Source organism: Lipotes vexillifer, unplaced genomic scaffold (genome assembly GCF_000442215.2).
Source record: "Lipotes vexillifer unplaced genomic scaffold, Lipotes_vexillifer_v1.1 scaffold621, whole genome shotgun sequence".
In the NCBI taxonomy this organism is placed as follows: domain Eukaryota; kingdom Metazoa; phylum Chordata; class Mammalia; order Artiodactyla; family Lipotidae; genus Lipotes; species Lipotes vexillifer.
The window spans coordinates 1,184,116-1,200,687 of record NW_006792411.1 but is presented as its reverse complement, the minus strand read 5'-3'; the positions used below and the strand labels follow the sequence as shown (position 1 = coordinate 1,200,687).

Genomic DNA, 16,572 nt, shown 5'->3' with positions numbered 1-16,572 from the left:
GCAGGAATGAGAGGCTGCATTGGCGTACCTCACCATGCCAGAAGTAGAACTCTCCTGGAATGCTCTTTTTTTGATCATGGACAGTATGGAAAAATCCTTCACTACCTTCTCCTAAGAGCCCTGCCAGTGAGTGCATGTTTTGGGGTGCCAGGTAACTGTGAAGGTATGGGTTACTCAGAGAAAACTGTTTGAGGAACTCTAGCTTCCTTAGAGTGAAGTGTCACGAATCTTTTCTTCTTCTGTTATAAAAAACAGAAAGCCAGTTCCAGCTGGCTTGAGAATACTGTTAGTTCACCGTCTGCCCACCTGGCATCTTTTGGAGTCTCAAAGACATCAAACCAAGAACTCCTTTCTCTGACCAGGAGGGCAGAAGTGTCACCAGGAATCCTTCAGCTCTTAACATTGCTTCCATGCATTGATTCTGTCTCAGGCAGACCCCCCCAGGGTGGTCCACCATGGCCTACATCCTCCCAGCTCAGCAACCCCGAAGGACAGAGAGCAGCTTCCCCCAATAATTCCAGCACCCATCCTGAAGCTCACTAGCCCAGCGAAGATCACACACTCATCTCTGAACCAATCCCAGATGCCAAGGCATGGAATATGCTGATTGACAGCTTGGATCACATGCCCAGCCTAGAGTCAGATGGGGCTGGGGGCATCAGCCATACCTGAACCTCAGAGACTGAGCAGGGGCTACCTAAGGCATGCATTCTCAACCGGGATGATATCACCCCCAAGGAGTTAAAAAAATCTTAGATATTATAATGGTCTAACAGATTGACAGTATATCTGTGGGATTAAAATTTCATGGTGTTGGTTAATTAGAGAAAAATTGTCTAAAAGGGCTTCTGAGGGGGGCAACAATTTAAAAAGAGGTTGAGAAACACTGTCCTAAAAGAAACTGAGGTGCTCTCATCAGAAGAAGGGGGATGGATACCAAACAGCAAAAACAGCATCTGTCTGCTCTGAAGGAGTCTGGAAACCGGAGCCAGCAGCAGACAGGTGGCCAGTAGGTGCCATCTGTCAGCGGAGTGGAGAGCAGCGTCGGGGCTAGTCCCTAGAAAGCTGAGCCTCATCCTCAGTCTCCCTGGCCCAGGAGTTCTGGGGTTGAAGGCTTATTCAGTATGAAGTGTGGAGGTGCCCTGACCTATAGCCATTCTCTGCTGTCTCTGGTGCAGGTGAAGAATGAGGTGGAGAAGCTCCCCAGGCAGCAGCGGAAGGACAGCATGAAGCAGAAGATGGAGGAGCATGCGCAGAAAAAGCAGCTTCTCGTGAGTTCTTGCCCCTCAGTTGGGGAGTAGACGGGTTGGGGAGTCTCAGGTTTGAGTCCCTGAATGGTGACCAGAGCTCTTCTCTGTCTGTGCCCCTTTGAATACTCACCTATCTCTCATTCTGAATAAATCAGACCATCCGGATTAACCTCCCTGTTATCATCTCCCCCATGCAGCCTTCCTTGATTGCCCTTGCTCCAGCTGGAAGTGAGCTCTCCCATCTCTAGGAGATACCACAGACCTTAACATCCACCCCTCCCAAAGTCTTTAGCGCTTCCTGCCTTGTTTTATAGCTGTTTGTACATCACATCTCCTTGACCAACCCAGTACATCCCTCTGCCCACCTGGCATCTTTTGGAGTCTCAAAGACACCAAACCCACATCTCCCTGACCTGGTCCTGTTCTCGTGTTCTGAGGGGACACCGTCCTCCACTGTGATGTCAGGCCAGAAGCCTTGTCATTCCTGACACCTCTTTTCCCTGCAATCTTTCATCACCTCTTGAAGCTTGGGTTTTGTTTTGTTTTTTTTTTTTAATCTCCAAACTCTCTCTGGATCCATCAACTTGTCAACATCTCTGTGACTCCCTAGTCATTCTTGTCTTTTGCCTGGACTACTGCGGTAGCCTCCCAGCTAGTTTCCCTCCAGTTCTTGCAGTTCTTTCTCTCAAACCAGTTGTTGTGATCAATATGAATTCCAAATCTGATCATGGCACCCTCCCCCAACAGCCCTGGGCCTTTAAAACCTTCACTGGCCCCCACTTTGTCCATAAGATCAGATCAGCCTTCTCACATGCTTTCGAGGCCCTATAGGTCTCGTTCTTGTCAGCCTCTCCCAGCTATACACTGAGTCCCCTCTACCCCAGCCTCAGTAGCCGCCTTTTCACTTCATGTTCTCATTTTGTCCCACTTCCTCTGCTCCCAAACGCAAAGAAAATTAGAGTCTAAAATGACCGTTGTTTTGTATGTTATCTGGTTTAGCATTCATGGCTTACCAGGATAGGTGCTGTTTGTTTTCCCCTTTACAGAGGAAGAAGCTAAGGCTCAGAGAGGTGACACTGCACAGTTAACAGTGGGGTCCAAGGCCTCAAAGCTGAGTCTGACTCCAGGACACCATCATACTTTCCTCCAACCTGTCCCTTGACAGGTTGATTAGAAAAAGAATGCAGGGCTAGGGAGGGTGGGGAGACAGACCCTAGTCCCCACAGAGGGAGAGAAGACTGGCCCTTTTAGGAGCCCACTCTGGCAATTGCATCAAGAGCTTCAAAAATGGACACATCCTTTGGCCTAGATTTTCTGCTTCTAGGACTGATCTTGAAGATGAATCATCACAGAGGTTCAAGGACATTTAGCTACCAGAATGTGAAGAGCAGCAGTATCTAAAATAAAGAAAACCTATAAACAACCTATTATATATTGGGTAGATAAGTTGGGTATAGCTAGCTATATCATGAAATATTTTCAGCCATTCAAACTTATTTTTGATAGAAGATTACATTATGACATGGAAGAGTCTTTTTAATAATTTTTAAAAGTTGTGCTAAAATAGACATAACATAAAATTTGGTATCTTACCCATGTTTAAGTGTGCAGTTCAGTGATATTAAGTACATTCACATCATTGTGAGTACCATCACCATGATCCATCTCCAGAGCTCTTCATCTTGCAAAACAGAAACTCTGTATCCATTAAGCAGTAATTCCCCATGACACCCTGCCTCCAGTCCCTGGCAACCACCATTCTACTTTCTGTCTCTACAAATTTGACCTCATATAAGTGGAATCATACAGTATTTGTCCTTTCGTGTCTGGTTTATTTCACTTACCTTGTCCTCAAAATTCATTCGTGTTGTAGCATATATAAGAATTTCCTTCCTTTTAAAGGCTGAATAATATTTCATTGTATGTATATACCACATTGTGTTTGTTTATGCATTCATCTGTTTATGGACACTTGAGTTGTTTCCAGTCCCTTGGCTGTTGTGAATAATGCTGCCATGAATATGGGTGTACAAATATTTCTTCAAGTCTTTTAAAATAATCTTTGTGAAACAACAACAGATGTAAATACATTTATATAGACACACCAAAACCAGCTGCTAGCATTGAGTGATAAGATTAGTGTACATTTTTAGTTTCTTAACATGTTTCCTAAAATTTTTATTAAAAAATTTTTTTAATTTATTATTTTTTATTGGAGTATAGTTGATTTACAATGTGTTAGTTTCAGGTGTAGAGCAAAGTGATTTAGTGATATATATATATATATATATATATATATATATATATATATATGTATTCTTTCTCAGATTCTTTTCCCTTATAGGTTTTTTGGTTTGTTTTTGGGTTTTTTTGGCTGTGCCTGATGCGCAGTTTGCGGGATCTTGGTTCCCTGACCACGGATAGAACCTGGGCCCTCTGCAGTGAAAGCTCCAAGTCCTAACCGTTGGACCACCAGGGAATTCCCCCTTATAGGTTATTACAAAATATTGAGTACAGTTCCCTGTGCTATACAGTAGGTCCTTGTTGGTTATCTACTTCACATATAGTAGCTAAAATTTTTAAATTTAAATTTCAGTTCTTTATTCTTTATTAAGGAAAATTGAAAACATAGGCAGAAAGAGGTATAATAGTATAATGAATCCCCATATACCCATCACCTGATCTCTGTAATTATTAATTCCTGCCCACTCACTGCCCCACTCTACTGTATTATTGTGAATCAAATCCCACACATCATATCATGTCACCTGTTAATATCTCAATATGGATCTCTAAAAAAAATAACCACAATACCATGAACACGCCTAAAATTTTAAATACTTAATAGGACCGGGACTTCCTCGCCAAGCAGAAGGAGGACCTGGAGTTGGCGATGAACAGGATCACGGCCGACAACAGGCGGGAGATCTGCGGCAAGGAGCGCGAGTGCCTCACTAGGAAGCAGGAGCTCCTTCGAGGTGGGTGCCCGAGAGCGGGGTGCGCATGTTGGCCCAGACTCTCCACGAATGTACATGCCAGCCCCGGGCAAGGAAGAACTGCTAGGTCTTCTCCACCCTAAGGCCAAACATGAGCCTTTATGGTGAAACATGAGGAAAATCCCCACTGAAGTCAGGACTGAGGCAGAGATACCAGTTAGCAACAACACTATCTGACACTATTGTGGATGTCGAGGAAAGGAAAAAAGAAAGGAAGCAATGTAGAGTGGGTGGGAATTGCACGTGAGGGAGCCGGGTTAACGGGGGTCGGGGGGCAGTACTGAGAGCCGCTCCTAGCAGCCAGCACGCAGTGAGCGACTCCTCTGCCTAGCCGCGTGCCTTAATCTTACACCTTAGTCACACTGCATCCTATCCGTAACCCTGCACCGCAGGCCCTACTGTCCTCCCCATTTTTATAGATGAGGAAGTTGAGGCTTGGAGAGTGACTCTTCTTTGGCCTGGGTTGCACAGTTAACGAGTGGTAGAGTGGGCCTTGGATGCAGACCTTATCTTGAAGCCAAGCTCTTAACTACCCTTGTGTGGTGGTGCTTTGGCAGGTTTGCAGGCTGGTGAGTCCCTCCCAGCATTAGACTGTCCGGGGACAACAGTGTGAGCCACCACCCAGAGGGAGGAGGGCAGGGGCCATCCTGGGGAAGAAGGGGATCAGAGAGGGGGCTTATGTATCTGGATGATGTCACTCAGCTGAGGAAGCTCTGGGGTAGAGAGCTCTGGAGGGTGCAGGGCTTGGGGTCTGTATATAGCCCCCAGGCTATCTAATTTACGGCTAGCAGATGTTGGGTACAATTTTATGGGGTATGCAAAGCAAGCAGGCTCCAAATGGCTGGAAGTCTGTTGTTTGAACTGCATTTAAAACAACTGGATGGGTGAAAATTAGAGTTTGGTGCCTGTGGGCTTTGGAGCTAATGGTCCCTGTCTGTTGTAACGATGTAAACATAGGACTAATATACGAGTGCTGTCTCTGGCTCATTATTATAACAGGGGCCACAGCCAGGACTCTGATGGCCAGGGCAGTTAAACAGTATAAACCACTCAGTACTTGATGTGGGCCAAGAAAAATGGGGTCCTTGGCATTCTGACATTCTGAATAGAGCCACGGATGTTTCAGAAAAGCCCTTGTTTCCTTTTCTTATCATGTGATGGTCTATAAGAACCATCCTACCTGTGGGACTGGGGTTCTCATTTTGGTTTAGAAGCCAAATCACTGTTTTGATGTTCTGTGGATAGATGCTGGCTTTCATGGAACAGGGGTGCAGTGAAATAAACAACTTCGCAGTAGGCTGAGCATGACCAGCTGTATCTTGCAGGGCGTGAGGTTCTCCATCTGACACCAGCTCCCTGCCCTGTCCTGAGACTTCCAGTGATAAAATGCCAGATAACTGTTTCAATAATGCATATATGGGACATGAAGGGTCTCACCTATTTTTCAAAGGAGGAAATAGTGACAAGAGGCTGTCTTCTTCATGGGGTTTCCACGTGAGCCCTTCCTATTTGCCCATTAGGAAAGCAGAGGTGCAATGTAGATTGAACATAAAAGTATCTTCCAAGGACATTTTCCCTCCGTGGTGTGGTTGTGCCCATTTGGCAGAGATGGAAGGTGAGGCCTGGAGAGGATTTTGTGTTCATCTCAAATCCCAGTGAGGCAGCTGGGTTTTAGCCTCTGGTTTCTCTGGCTCCTGACTCCAAACACTTCCTACTCTACCATGCTGCTGGGTGCTGCCATCCCTGGAAGTTTCTAGGAGTTGGCTCAGCCCACATAGTCTAAGGACGTGGCACAGTTATCAGCCAGTGTGAGGAGACCTGGCTCGGGGCAGTGGAGGGGAGGGCCTGGTGGGGCTCTGGCCATCTGCACCTCACCGGGTGACATGTCCTCCACAGACCGGGAGGCGGCGCTGTGGGAGATGGAGGAGCATCACCTGCAGGAGAGGCACCAGCTGGTGAAGCAGCAGCTCAAAGACCAGTACTTCCTCCAGCGGCACGAACTGGTGCGCAAGCATGAGAAGGTGAGGCTCCTAGTCAGCTTGGGATCGGGGGCTGCCACTAGGAGACCTGGGAGAGCCGTGAGGCTGCCCCTCAGTGGGGCATCACTTGCTCCTGAGAGCAGCCAAGTCGGTCACAGTGAGGCTTGAGAGCTTCTTGGGCGATGTCCTGCCTCAGATCCAGGGGCTAAGGAATTGGGGAAACTGTGCAGGGAAGCAGATGGCCCAAGCAGCTCCCCCGCTGACTCTGACACCTGATGTGCGTGTCTCTCTCTCTTTTCCCTTTTTTTGTCCTGCCTTTCTTTCCATTTTCATTTTATATCTGTTTCCCATGCATTCCCTCAGAATACTTTTTTAATTGTAGTTGCTTTACAATGTTGTGCTAATTTCTGCAGTACAGCAAAGTGACTCAGTTATGTGCGTACATGCATTCTTTCTAAAATATTCTTTTCCATTGTGGTTTATCCCAGGAGACTGGACACTGTTCCCTGTGCTGTACAGTAGGAGCTGAATGTTTATCCATTCCAAGTGCTAATCCCAAACCCCCAGTTCATCCCTCTCCCTCCCCACCTGCCCTTGGCAACCCCAAGTCTATTCTCTATGTCTGTGAGCCTTTCTGTTTTGTAGATAGATTCATTTCTGCCATATTTTAGATTCCACATATAAGTGATATCATTTGGTATTTGTCTTTCTCTTTCTGACTTCACTTCGTATGACCATCTGTAGTTGCATCCATGTTGCTGCAAATGGCATTATTTTGTTCTTTTTTATGGCTGAGTAGTATTCCATGGTGTATATGTACCACATCTTCTTTATCCATTCACCCATTTATAGACATTTAGGTTGTGTCCATGTCTTGGCTATTGTGAATAGTGCTGCTGTGATCATAGGGGTGCATGTATCTTTTTGAATTATAGTTTTGTCTGGGTATATGCCCAGGAGTGGGATTGCTGGATCATATGGTAACTCTATTTTTAGTTTTCTGAGGAACCTCCCATACTGTTTTCCGTAGTGGCTGCACCAACTTACATTCCCACCAACAGTGTAGGAGGGCTCCCTTTTCTCCACACCCTCACCAGCATTTGTTATGTGTAGACTTTTTAATGGTGGCCATTCTGACCAATGTGAGGTGGTACCTCATTGTAGTTTTGATTTGCATTTCTCTAATAATTAGTGATGTTGAGCATCTTTTCACGTGCCTACTGGCCATCTGTATGTCTTCTTTGGAGAAATGTCTTTTTTTGTTTTTGTTTTTGTTTTTTTGCGGTTCGCGGGCCTCTCACTGCTGCGGCCTCTCCCGTTGCGGAGCACGGGCTCCGGACGCGCAGGCTCAGCGGCCATGGCTCACGGGCCCAGCTGCTTCGCGGCATGTGGGATCCTCCCGGACCGGGGCACGAACCCGCGTCCCCTGCATCGGCAGGCGGACTCTCAACCACTGCGCCACCAGGGAAGCCCTGGATAAATGTCTATTAAGGTCTTCTGCCCATTTTTCGATTGGGTTGCTTGGGTTTTTTTTTGTTAAGTCGTATGAGCTGTTTGTATATTTTGGAGATTAAGAAGGCATTTAGAAGGTAAGAAGGTAAGGTTATTAACGGTAATCTTTAAAGTGAGAACAGAAAATGATATTTAATAGTAGTAAAATGACACGAGCCGTGCTCTGCTGAGCACTCTGGACCACGCAGGTCCCAGACTCCTGAGTTGCATGTGGCAGCCTTGGCGTCTGACCACACCCGCGTGTGTGGAACGCAGCTGACCTTGGCCTCGGTTGGGTGTCCCCCTCAGGAGTGCGAGCAGATGCAGCGCTACAACCAGCGCATGATGGAGCAGCTGAAGGTGCGGCAGCAGCAGGAAAAGGCGCGGCTGCCCAAGATTCAGAGGAGCGAGGGCAAGACACGCATGGCCATGTACAAGAAGAGCCTCCACATCAACGGGGCAGGCAGTGCCGCTGAGCAGCGCGAGAAGATCAAGCAGGTGGGGGGGCCGGGGATGTCCTGGAGTGGGGCCAGATCCAGGTTTGGTGCGGCCTGAATCTTACATGGGTGGGGGGGGTGTATAGGATATAAGACGCAGCACGGGGTCTTGGAAGGAGGAATGGAATGGAGGCCAGAAGTCACAGCCCAGAAGCCTAAGAGCCTCACGTCGACTCCCCCCTGGTGGACAGGGGAGGAGGCTTGGCGTTGCCTTCTCACGCGCGTTCCCTGTCACACTCGGGGTGTCTGTCTGTCTATCCTGCAGCTGCTTCTGCTGGTAAACTCCTTCCTCTCCTCAACTGAGGCCCCGCTCACAAGTCACCCATGTGGCTCCGGGACAGAGTCGGTGGCCGTGGGCTCCTGTGATTCCTGCTTACTACATACGCTGTCCTAGCATGTCTCAGTGTCCTCGCCAATCTGGGGGCTCCTTGAGGGCAGGGGCTGGGCCTCAGCTCAGGGGGGAGGACTTCAGACGGGGGGCACAGCCTGAGTGGTGCGGGGCAGTGTGGCTCTGTACAAACCAGCCCCTCAGCTGGGGCCTCCCCGGGACAGGGCTGAGCTGGGCCCCCAGCCAGGCCCGTGGCCCGCTCAGGTGCCTCACCTGTTCTCTGTTGCAGTTCTCCCAGCAGGAGGAGAAGAGGCAGAAGGCAGAGCGGCTGCAGCAGCAGCAAAAACATGAGAGCCAGACGCGGGACATGGCGGCACAGTGCGAGAGCAACATGGGCGAGCTGCAGCAGCTGCAGGTACTGCCCTTCCGCCCTGCCCCTGAGGCAGTCGGCTCCCTGGGGGGCCCAAAGACCCTACAAACGGGGGAAGGAGTCTGAAGCTCAGGGTGGAACGGTTTCCATCCTGCTGCTCTGTGTGATGTTGGCCAAATCACATCACCCTCCCAGGCCATAGTTTCCACATTCGTAAAATAGGCAGGGGGTAAGGATGATAATTCCTATTTTGCAGAACTGGAGTGAGGCTTTGTAAATGAGATGACAGAGCTGAGCTGAACGTGCCATGCCCGGGGCCTGGCAGTGGGCGTGCTGCTGGATTTCTCGGTCACCACTGTGTCTTGGGAAAAGGTGTCCCGATTACCCTAATACCAAAACCAGACGTTACAAGGAGGAAAACTACAGACCTGTATCTCTCATGAACACAGATGCACAAATCCCCAACGAAACGTTGGCAAATAGAATTTTAAAATGTAGAAAAAGTAGTATACACCATGACCAGGTGGGATTTATCCCAGGGCTCGTGCAATATATGAAAATGAGTTAATGTAATCCATGACATCAGCAGGCTAAAGAAGCATCGCATGATCATATCATCAACAGATACAGAAAAAGTACTCGACAGAAGCTGACCCCTGCTCATGATAAACACTCTCAGTAAACTAGGAATAGAGGGGAACTTCGTCAACTTGATAAAGGGTATCTATAAAAACCTACAGCTACTTACCATCATCCTTAATGGTGAGAAGCTCAAAGCTTTCCCACTGAAGTCAGGAAAAGGTATCCTGATATTGACAAGCCCCTTTGTGACCTCCTTCCCTGGGCAGATCCTTGACCTTTTGTTTGCCTCACAAAAGGCTTGCCTCACAAAAGGTTTGCCTCACCCTAAGGGTCCCCGCCCCGGGGGCTGGTACTTGGAGCCCCCTTGTGGTGGAGCGAGGCATTGCCATACCTGACAGATGGGCTGACACAAACCTCTGTGACCTCAGGAAATTCTTTAGGCTACTAGATCCATCTGGCAATTTCTGGAAAGGCAGGGAGGTATGGAGGAAACATTGCAGGTATTGAAGCCTGTCAGGTAGGGGCTCTGCTGCTTGTTGCTGTGTGAATTTTAGCCAGGCCACTCACCTTCTGTATCTATGTTCCCAACCCTGCCTCATGGGTTTACTGTGAGGATGAACTGAGAAAACCCATAAAGAGTGCTGGGACCCCAGCTCTGGGCAGGCCAGAGGTACTCAGGGCTGCCACAAGTATTATTCCCAACCAAGGCAATTTCTAAATTCCCAGAACCCTTGAGCTTGAAACCCCAAATAAAAATTCCCCAAGGGGTTGTACTCTTCCAGTCCAGTAGGGTTGAGGTATCTGGATAAAGGCACTTCCCCCCCTGCTTATAAACCACAAGATTGATCCCCTGTGAGGAATTGACAGGGAATTGTCACTTTTGCCTATGAGAGATTCCAGGTTAAGTTTTGTGAGGCAGGTAACTTACCTCAGCGAGAGAACAGTGAGGTTGGCAGGCCTCAGCCAGGTCCATGGCCCTTACCCCTGTCACAAATCTCTCCTGAAGAAATGGTATGTGATGCAGATAATTATATAACATATAAATACAAATTATTTATACACACAGATTATCTTAGCTCACACTGCCATAACAAAATACCACAGACTGGGTGGCTTAAACAACAGAAGTTTATTTTCTTACAGTTTTGGAGCCTGGAAATCCAAGATCAGCTTTGCCAGCATGGCTGGGTTCTGGTGAAGTCTCTCTCTCTGGCTTGCAGATGGATGCCTTCTTGCTGTGTCCTCACATGGCAGAGAGAGAGAGGAGAGAAAAGGAGAGGGGGAGAGAGGGAGATGGGGAGAGGGAGAAAAGGAGGGAAGGAGACAGGGAGGGAGCAGTCTAGCATGTGAGCTCTCTGGTCTCTTCTTATAAGGGCACTAATCCCGCCATGAGGGCCCTACCCTCTTGACCTCATCTAAACCTATTTATCTCCTAAAGGCCCCATATCTCCAAATACCATCACATTGGGCATTAGGGCTTCAACATATGAATTTTGGGGAGACAATTCAGTACATAGCACAGATGTTTAACACAATGCTATTTATAATAGTGAAGATTAAGAGCAACCTAAGTGGCCAAAAATAGGGAAATGTTTAAATAAATTAGATAAACCATACTGTGGGATATTTTGTAGGAATTAAAATGATGATTGTAAAAGATGTTAATTCTTTGTATAAATGTAGAAATGTTTACATTATAATGTTAAGAGGAGAGGGAGGCAGGTTTCAGAATTGTGTATACAGGGTGAGCTAAACAATGCACAGGACAGAGCCTGACAGGAAATATATCTAAAATTCTGTGGTGGTTGCCCCTGTGTGGTGGGATTAGGGCACAGATTTATTGTTATTAGTTTTATACGTTCATGTTGAAAAATTCAAACAATGCAGAAAGCCCGAAGTAGAAAGTTGCAAAATTGCTGCAGATTCCACTACTCGGTAAGAATTATTAATGTTAATATTCTGGAATAGTCTTCCAGGCACCTTTTGGTGCATGTGTCTTTACATGTAGAGCGTTTTGTATAAATGGAGTTTATAATCAAGGAGAAGTAATACATGAATGATGCTGGTACCTTCGTGGTATATCTCAGCCCTCTGTGCTGCTTACCTGTACTTCCTGGAATATGCTGCAGAATGAAAAGTGTCACCTCCTGGTAGAGCATGAAACCCAGAAGCTGAAGGCCCTGGACGAGAGCCATAACCAGAACCTAAAGGAATGGCGGGACAAGCTTCGGCCACGCAAAAAGGTAACCCTGGCTGGGCTGGTGGGCTCAGTGGTGGGCTCAGTGGTGGGCTCTGCTTCGTGTTGTGCCATCGGTGTCTGCCTGGGGTATGGATATAGAGATACAGATACGGATAAGGTACAGATTTATGGATTTATTTGAAGGAACTGGCTCACCCAATTGTTGGGACTGTTAAGCCTGAAATCTGCAGGGCAGACTGCAGGCTGAGAGCCAGGGAAGAGTTGATGTTGCAGCGCTGAGCCCCAGGGCAGTATGGAGGCCCAATCCCTCTTTCTTTAGCGGGACCTCAGTCTTTTCTCTTAAGGCCTGCAACCGATTGGGTGAAGCCCAACCACATTTTGGAGGGTAAGCTGCTTTATTCAGTCTACTGAGTTAAATGTTAATCAAATATAAAAAATTCCTTCACAGTGACATCTAGACTAGTGTTTGACCAAACAACTGGTTACCATGGCTTTGCCAGGTTGACAAATAAATTGACCATGACAGGGCCTCAGTGTGGTCATTTGTAAAGTGAAGATAATGAATATTGTATAGTGTTATGCAGAAAGCCACCAGCCCACAGTATAGGCCAAGGACGTACTCATGTCCTTCCACTCTCCTAAACTCTCTGAGGAGAGAGCTGCCCTAATTACCCTTGATCACGTGTCCTGAGCCCTGAGGTTTGTTCTGCCGTCGTACTTGAGCTCTGCTTGCTGTAACTGTGATCTGCCCAGGAGGCAGTTGCCCACCTCAGCCATATAACGGCCTCGGGAGTCCTTGAATAGAGGCTTCCCTCCCTGTGCTAATGGAGCTTTCTAGCTGGAAGCTGGCCAGGGTCCCAGACCTTCCTGTTAATAGGCCCACGCTTATCTGTAACCACACATGGTCCGCTAGGACTTTTGATACTTGACACTCAAATCAATTATACTCCTGCTGACACAGGCTGATCTGGCATCAGGAAATAGATGCTCACCTGGTTCTCTTACCTAGGGCTTCTATACCCTTGGCACATCCTGAGAGTCTGAAAATGAATCATCATCTTGCCTCTAGCAACTGCCCAGATTGCTTCTTGGGGGTGCCTGGGCTTAGGGGAGGTGCCGCAGTGTGTATTTGGAGAGCCATTGGATTTTGCTGGTGCGGGCTGCCTCTTTCCAGAATTCTTTGTAGAATAGTCCTATCCTTAGTCACCTGGGTTGCTGCTGGAACACTGACCCGGAGGTGATGATCTGCATCCTGGAATAAACGTTCTTTTACACTCTTGCATTTCAGTGAGCAGCTTTGAGCTGCTGCCCATGTATGGGGGGCGGGCAGGGGAGATGACTGTACATTGTGGAATATTTTTAGAAACATTCAGATTTCTTTCTTTCAGTAAGTATAGAATATCTAGTAAGGTCAATAAGGTGTTGCTTGGGACATAGTTGACACAGAATGTGGCCTCAGACAAGTCTTCCCTCCTGAACCTTGCTTTTTGGGGCCATAAGATGAAGATAACATTTCTTCCCTTAAAACAGGTGTTAGTACACTATTGCCCATGGGCCAAATCTGACCCACCACCTGTATTTGTAAATAAAGTTTTCATGGAACACAGCCATGCTCGTTCATTTACATTTACATATCGTCTCTGGCTGATTTTACACCAAACAGCAGTTGAGTTGACCTTAAGGTTTGCAAAGGCAAAAAAATTTACCATCTGGCCCTTTACAGAAAAAAGACTGCTGACTCCTGCCATAGGTTATATAGAGGAATATATAGGTTATATAGAGGTAAAATAGAGTAGTGCTTAAGAGCATAGGCTTTAAGGAAGACAGACGTGGGAGAAAGTCCTAGCTCCCCCATTACTAGCTGTGAGACCCTGGGCAAGTTACTAAACCTCTCTGTGCTCAAAAAAGTGGTAGCTATTATAATAAAATTGGTATTCCTATAGCAGAAGTTACAAACTGATGGCCCACAGGCTGAAACTGGCTTATAGACATTAGGTATGGCCAACATACAGCAATTCAAAAAATTGTTTTAAGTTGCCAGTTTTTTAAGTATAAGGAAATTTTACATAAAAATCTGGATTTCCAGTATCTTTTGAATATGGATATCTTACAACAGACTGGAAAAATTGGCATTGCGATTCAGTGTCCCTTCCCCATTTTTCCTTAGAGGTAGAGCTCACTAGAATTTAGTACTGTTGAAGGAATGAGAGCTTAAGGTGGTATCTAGTAATTAAGTTGTTTGTTGAGACTATTTCAGGGCATCAGATAAGAGTTTTAGGGGCTTCCCTGGTGGCGCAGTGGTTGAGAGTCCACCTGCCGATGCAGGGGACACGGGTTCGTGCCCCGGTCTGGGAAGATCCCACATGCCGCGGAGCAGCTGGGCCCGTGAGCCATGGCCGCTGAGCCTGCGCGTCCGGAGCCTGTGCTCCGTAACGGGAGAGGCCACAACAGTGAGAGGCCCGTGTACCAAAAAAAAAAAAAAATAATAATAATAATAGTTTTAAAGAGAGAGACATAATAGAATGCTGGTCAAATCCTGTGAAAGTGGTTACTTCTATAGTGAAAGTAAGTAATAAAGAAGCCACATTTACTGAGTAACTCATGTGTGCCTGGCTTTGCAGATGGTGGCACACAGTGTTTCAGAGCTTGAACTCTGAAGTTAGACCCATCTTGGCTCTGCTCCCAGCTAGCTGAATGACCTTGGGCAAGTGACCTAAGCTCTCTGAGCCTCAGTTTCTCCATCGTTAAGATGGGGACAGTGGTATCTATCTCATAGGGTGAAGATTAAATAAGATGTAATGCACTTAGCATAGTGCCTGACATGTAGGAAGTACTAAGTAATTATAGCCCATTAGTTTTTGGGTTTTTTTTGGCAGTACACGGGCCTCTCACTGTTGTGGCCTCTCCCGTCGCGGAGCACAGGCTCCGGATGCGCAGGCTCAGTGGCCGTGGCTCACGGGCCCAGCCGCTCCGCAGCACGTGGGATCCTCCCGGACCGGGACACGAACCCGTGTCCCCTGCATCGGCAGGCGGACTCCCAACCACTGTGCCACCAGGGAAGCCCAGCCCATTAGTTTTTAATTTAATCTTAGCAGTAGCCAGGCCAGGCAGGTAGTGATATTGCCATTTTACACGAGAGGAAACAGGCTTGGAGAGGAAAGGTAGCACGCAGAGGCCCACCCAGCTGGTAATGGAGATGAATCCTATTTGACTGTAAAGCCCCTGCTCTTTCCTGGGCACTCTGCTTCCTTTCTTAATTGAATAATCATTTATTTTTGGAGCACCCTCAAGAAATTTTTCTGGTAGGACACAATTTAGCTAGATAAACTTGCGTGTGCCCAAGGGAAGCTCCTGCAGTGCTTGTCGTCTAGATGCTCCCCTTGCAGTTATCTGATGTGCTTTTACAACGTAGAGAACCCCTGTCCTACCACAGACGTTCAGAATTAGAATCTCAGGGGGGTGGCATGACTGCACGTATATTTTGAAAAGAAGTCCCCTGGTTTTGCAGGATGGTGCCCTGGTTAGGAGCACCATGTAACTCGGACATCTCTGTTTCCCCTGCTGTTAAACCTCTTGCTTCATCTTCTGCCTCAGGTTTTTCTCCATTCTTTTGGTTGTTTTCCTGCCAGCTGATTTGCATCTGCTTCTCCCTCACACCCCATCTAGATTGGCATTTCCCCAAAGCAGAGCCCTTGGTCCATAGGAAACTCCTGCGTGGCTGTGGCACGAGGAAGGAGGAGGTGGTACCTACCTTCTGGGTGATGGGCGCTGGGACAGGAGCGAGGGAAGACCAAGTTACCCGAGCACTGAGGTCTGGGAGGGGAAGTTCCAGAGAAGGCCACTTTGGTGGGGGTCCTGTGGTTGGGGAAGACTTGTGTCCTAAGGGATCCAAACGAGCTCCGTCTGCCCTCTGTCCTAGGCTCTGGAAGAAGAGCTGAACCAGAAGAAACGAGAGCAGGAGATGTTCTTCAAAATGAACGAGGAGGCAGAGTGCCTGAGCCCCACCTCCCCAAACAAGGCCACCAGGTTCTTCCCCTATAGCTCTGCGGATGCTTCGTAACAGCCGCCCAGGGCTGTGGCCGGCAGGCCGGTGGGCCTCGGGGCCCTCCCATTCTCTGTGAACAAGTAACTCAGGAGCCCCTTCCCTCTTGCTTCCATGCCGGCTCGAAACCAGCCCCTTGCCTTGTGCCGCCCCAGCTGTGCCTGACAGACCCCACCCGGCGTTTCTGAATTCTCGCTGGTCGTGGAGGGCAAGGTTTTATGATGTGCTGCCTGATCCTAGCGTGCATTCCATTTGAGCCCCAGGTTCCTTTGAGCTGTCAGCGACTTGGGCTGTTGGGGGGGCCAGGGACCAGGAGGAATAGGTGTTCTGTGGCCTCGAGGCCCCTCCTGTTTGCCAAAACACCAGCTTTGCTGTCTGTGGGCACAAAGTGCTACCGCTGAAGTCACCGTGGGCGTGTCCTATTGTAATTGCCGGTGGCTTTTCAGCCATTCCCTGCAGTGTCAGACCAAGAACCATGCCTTCTAACAGCTATTTTGGTTCCCAGTGGAGTCTAGTCTGCAGCCAGCTGCTCAGGGGGTGCCCTCCTTCCTCCAGTTCCAATCTGCTTTCTTCTTGAGACACCATCTACAGTGGTGGGATGGGGAGAGGCTGAATGCTTCACCCTGATCTCAAGTGTTTTGTGCCATCTTGTACTCCCCCCTTCCTCTGCGCGCGCGCACACACACACACAGACACACACACACACCTTGGCCCCCTGGGCCTCTTGTGCCAGGTGGATTGGAACATGTTCGCTGCCTGGGCCTGTGCCACTGAACACGTGAGGGGAGCCGTTGGTATGGGCGTGCTGGGGGTTGGCACCAGAGGCACAGGCTGAAC

At 48.1% G+C, this 16,572-nt stretch overlaps 1 protein-coding gene across 1 annotated transcript in view; it reads left to right on the top strand.

The window, feature by feature from the left end:
• Positions 1-15,769, top strand: part of STK10 (serine/threonine kinase 10) — a 132,487-nt gene extending 116,718 nt beyond the window's left edge. The window contains exons 13-19 of the mRNA XM_007465538.1: positions 1,179-1,271; positions 4,099-4,228; positions 6,143-6,267; positions 8,026-8,214; positions 8,831-8,956; positions 11,623-11,736; positions 15,613-15,769. Of these exons, the coding sequence (XP_007465600.1) occupies positions 1,179-1,271; positions 4,099-4,228; positions 6,143-6,267; positions 8,026-8,214; positions 8,831-8,956; positions 11,623-11,736; positions 15,613-15,753 (918 nt within the window). The 3' untranslated portion in view covers positions 15,754-15,769. The remainder of the gene's footprint in view (positions 1-1,178; positions 1,272-4,098; positions 4,229-6,142; positions 6,268-8,025; positions 8,215-8,830; positions 8,957-11,622; positions 11,737-15,612) is intronic.
• Positions 15,770-16,572: the final 803 nt, after the last annotated feature.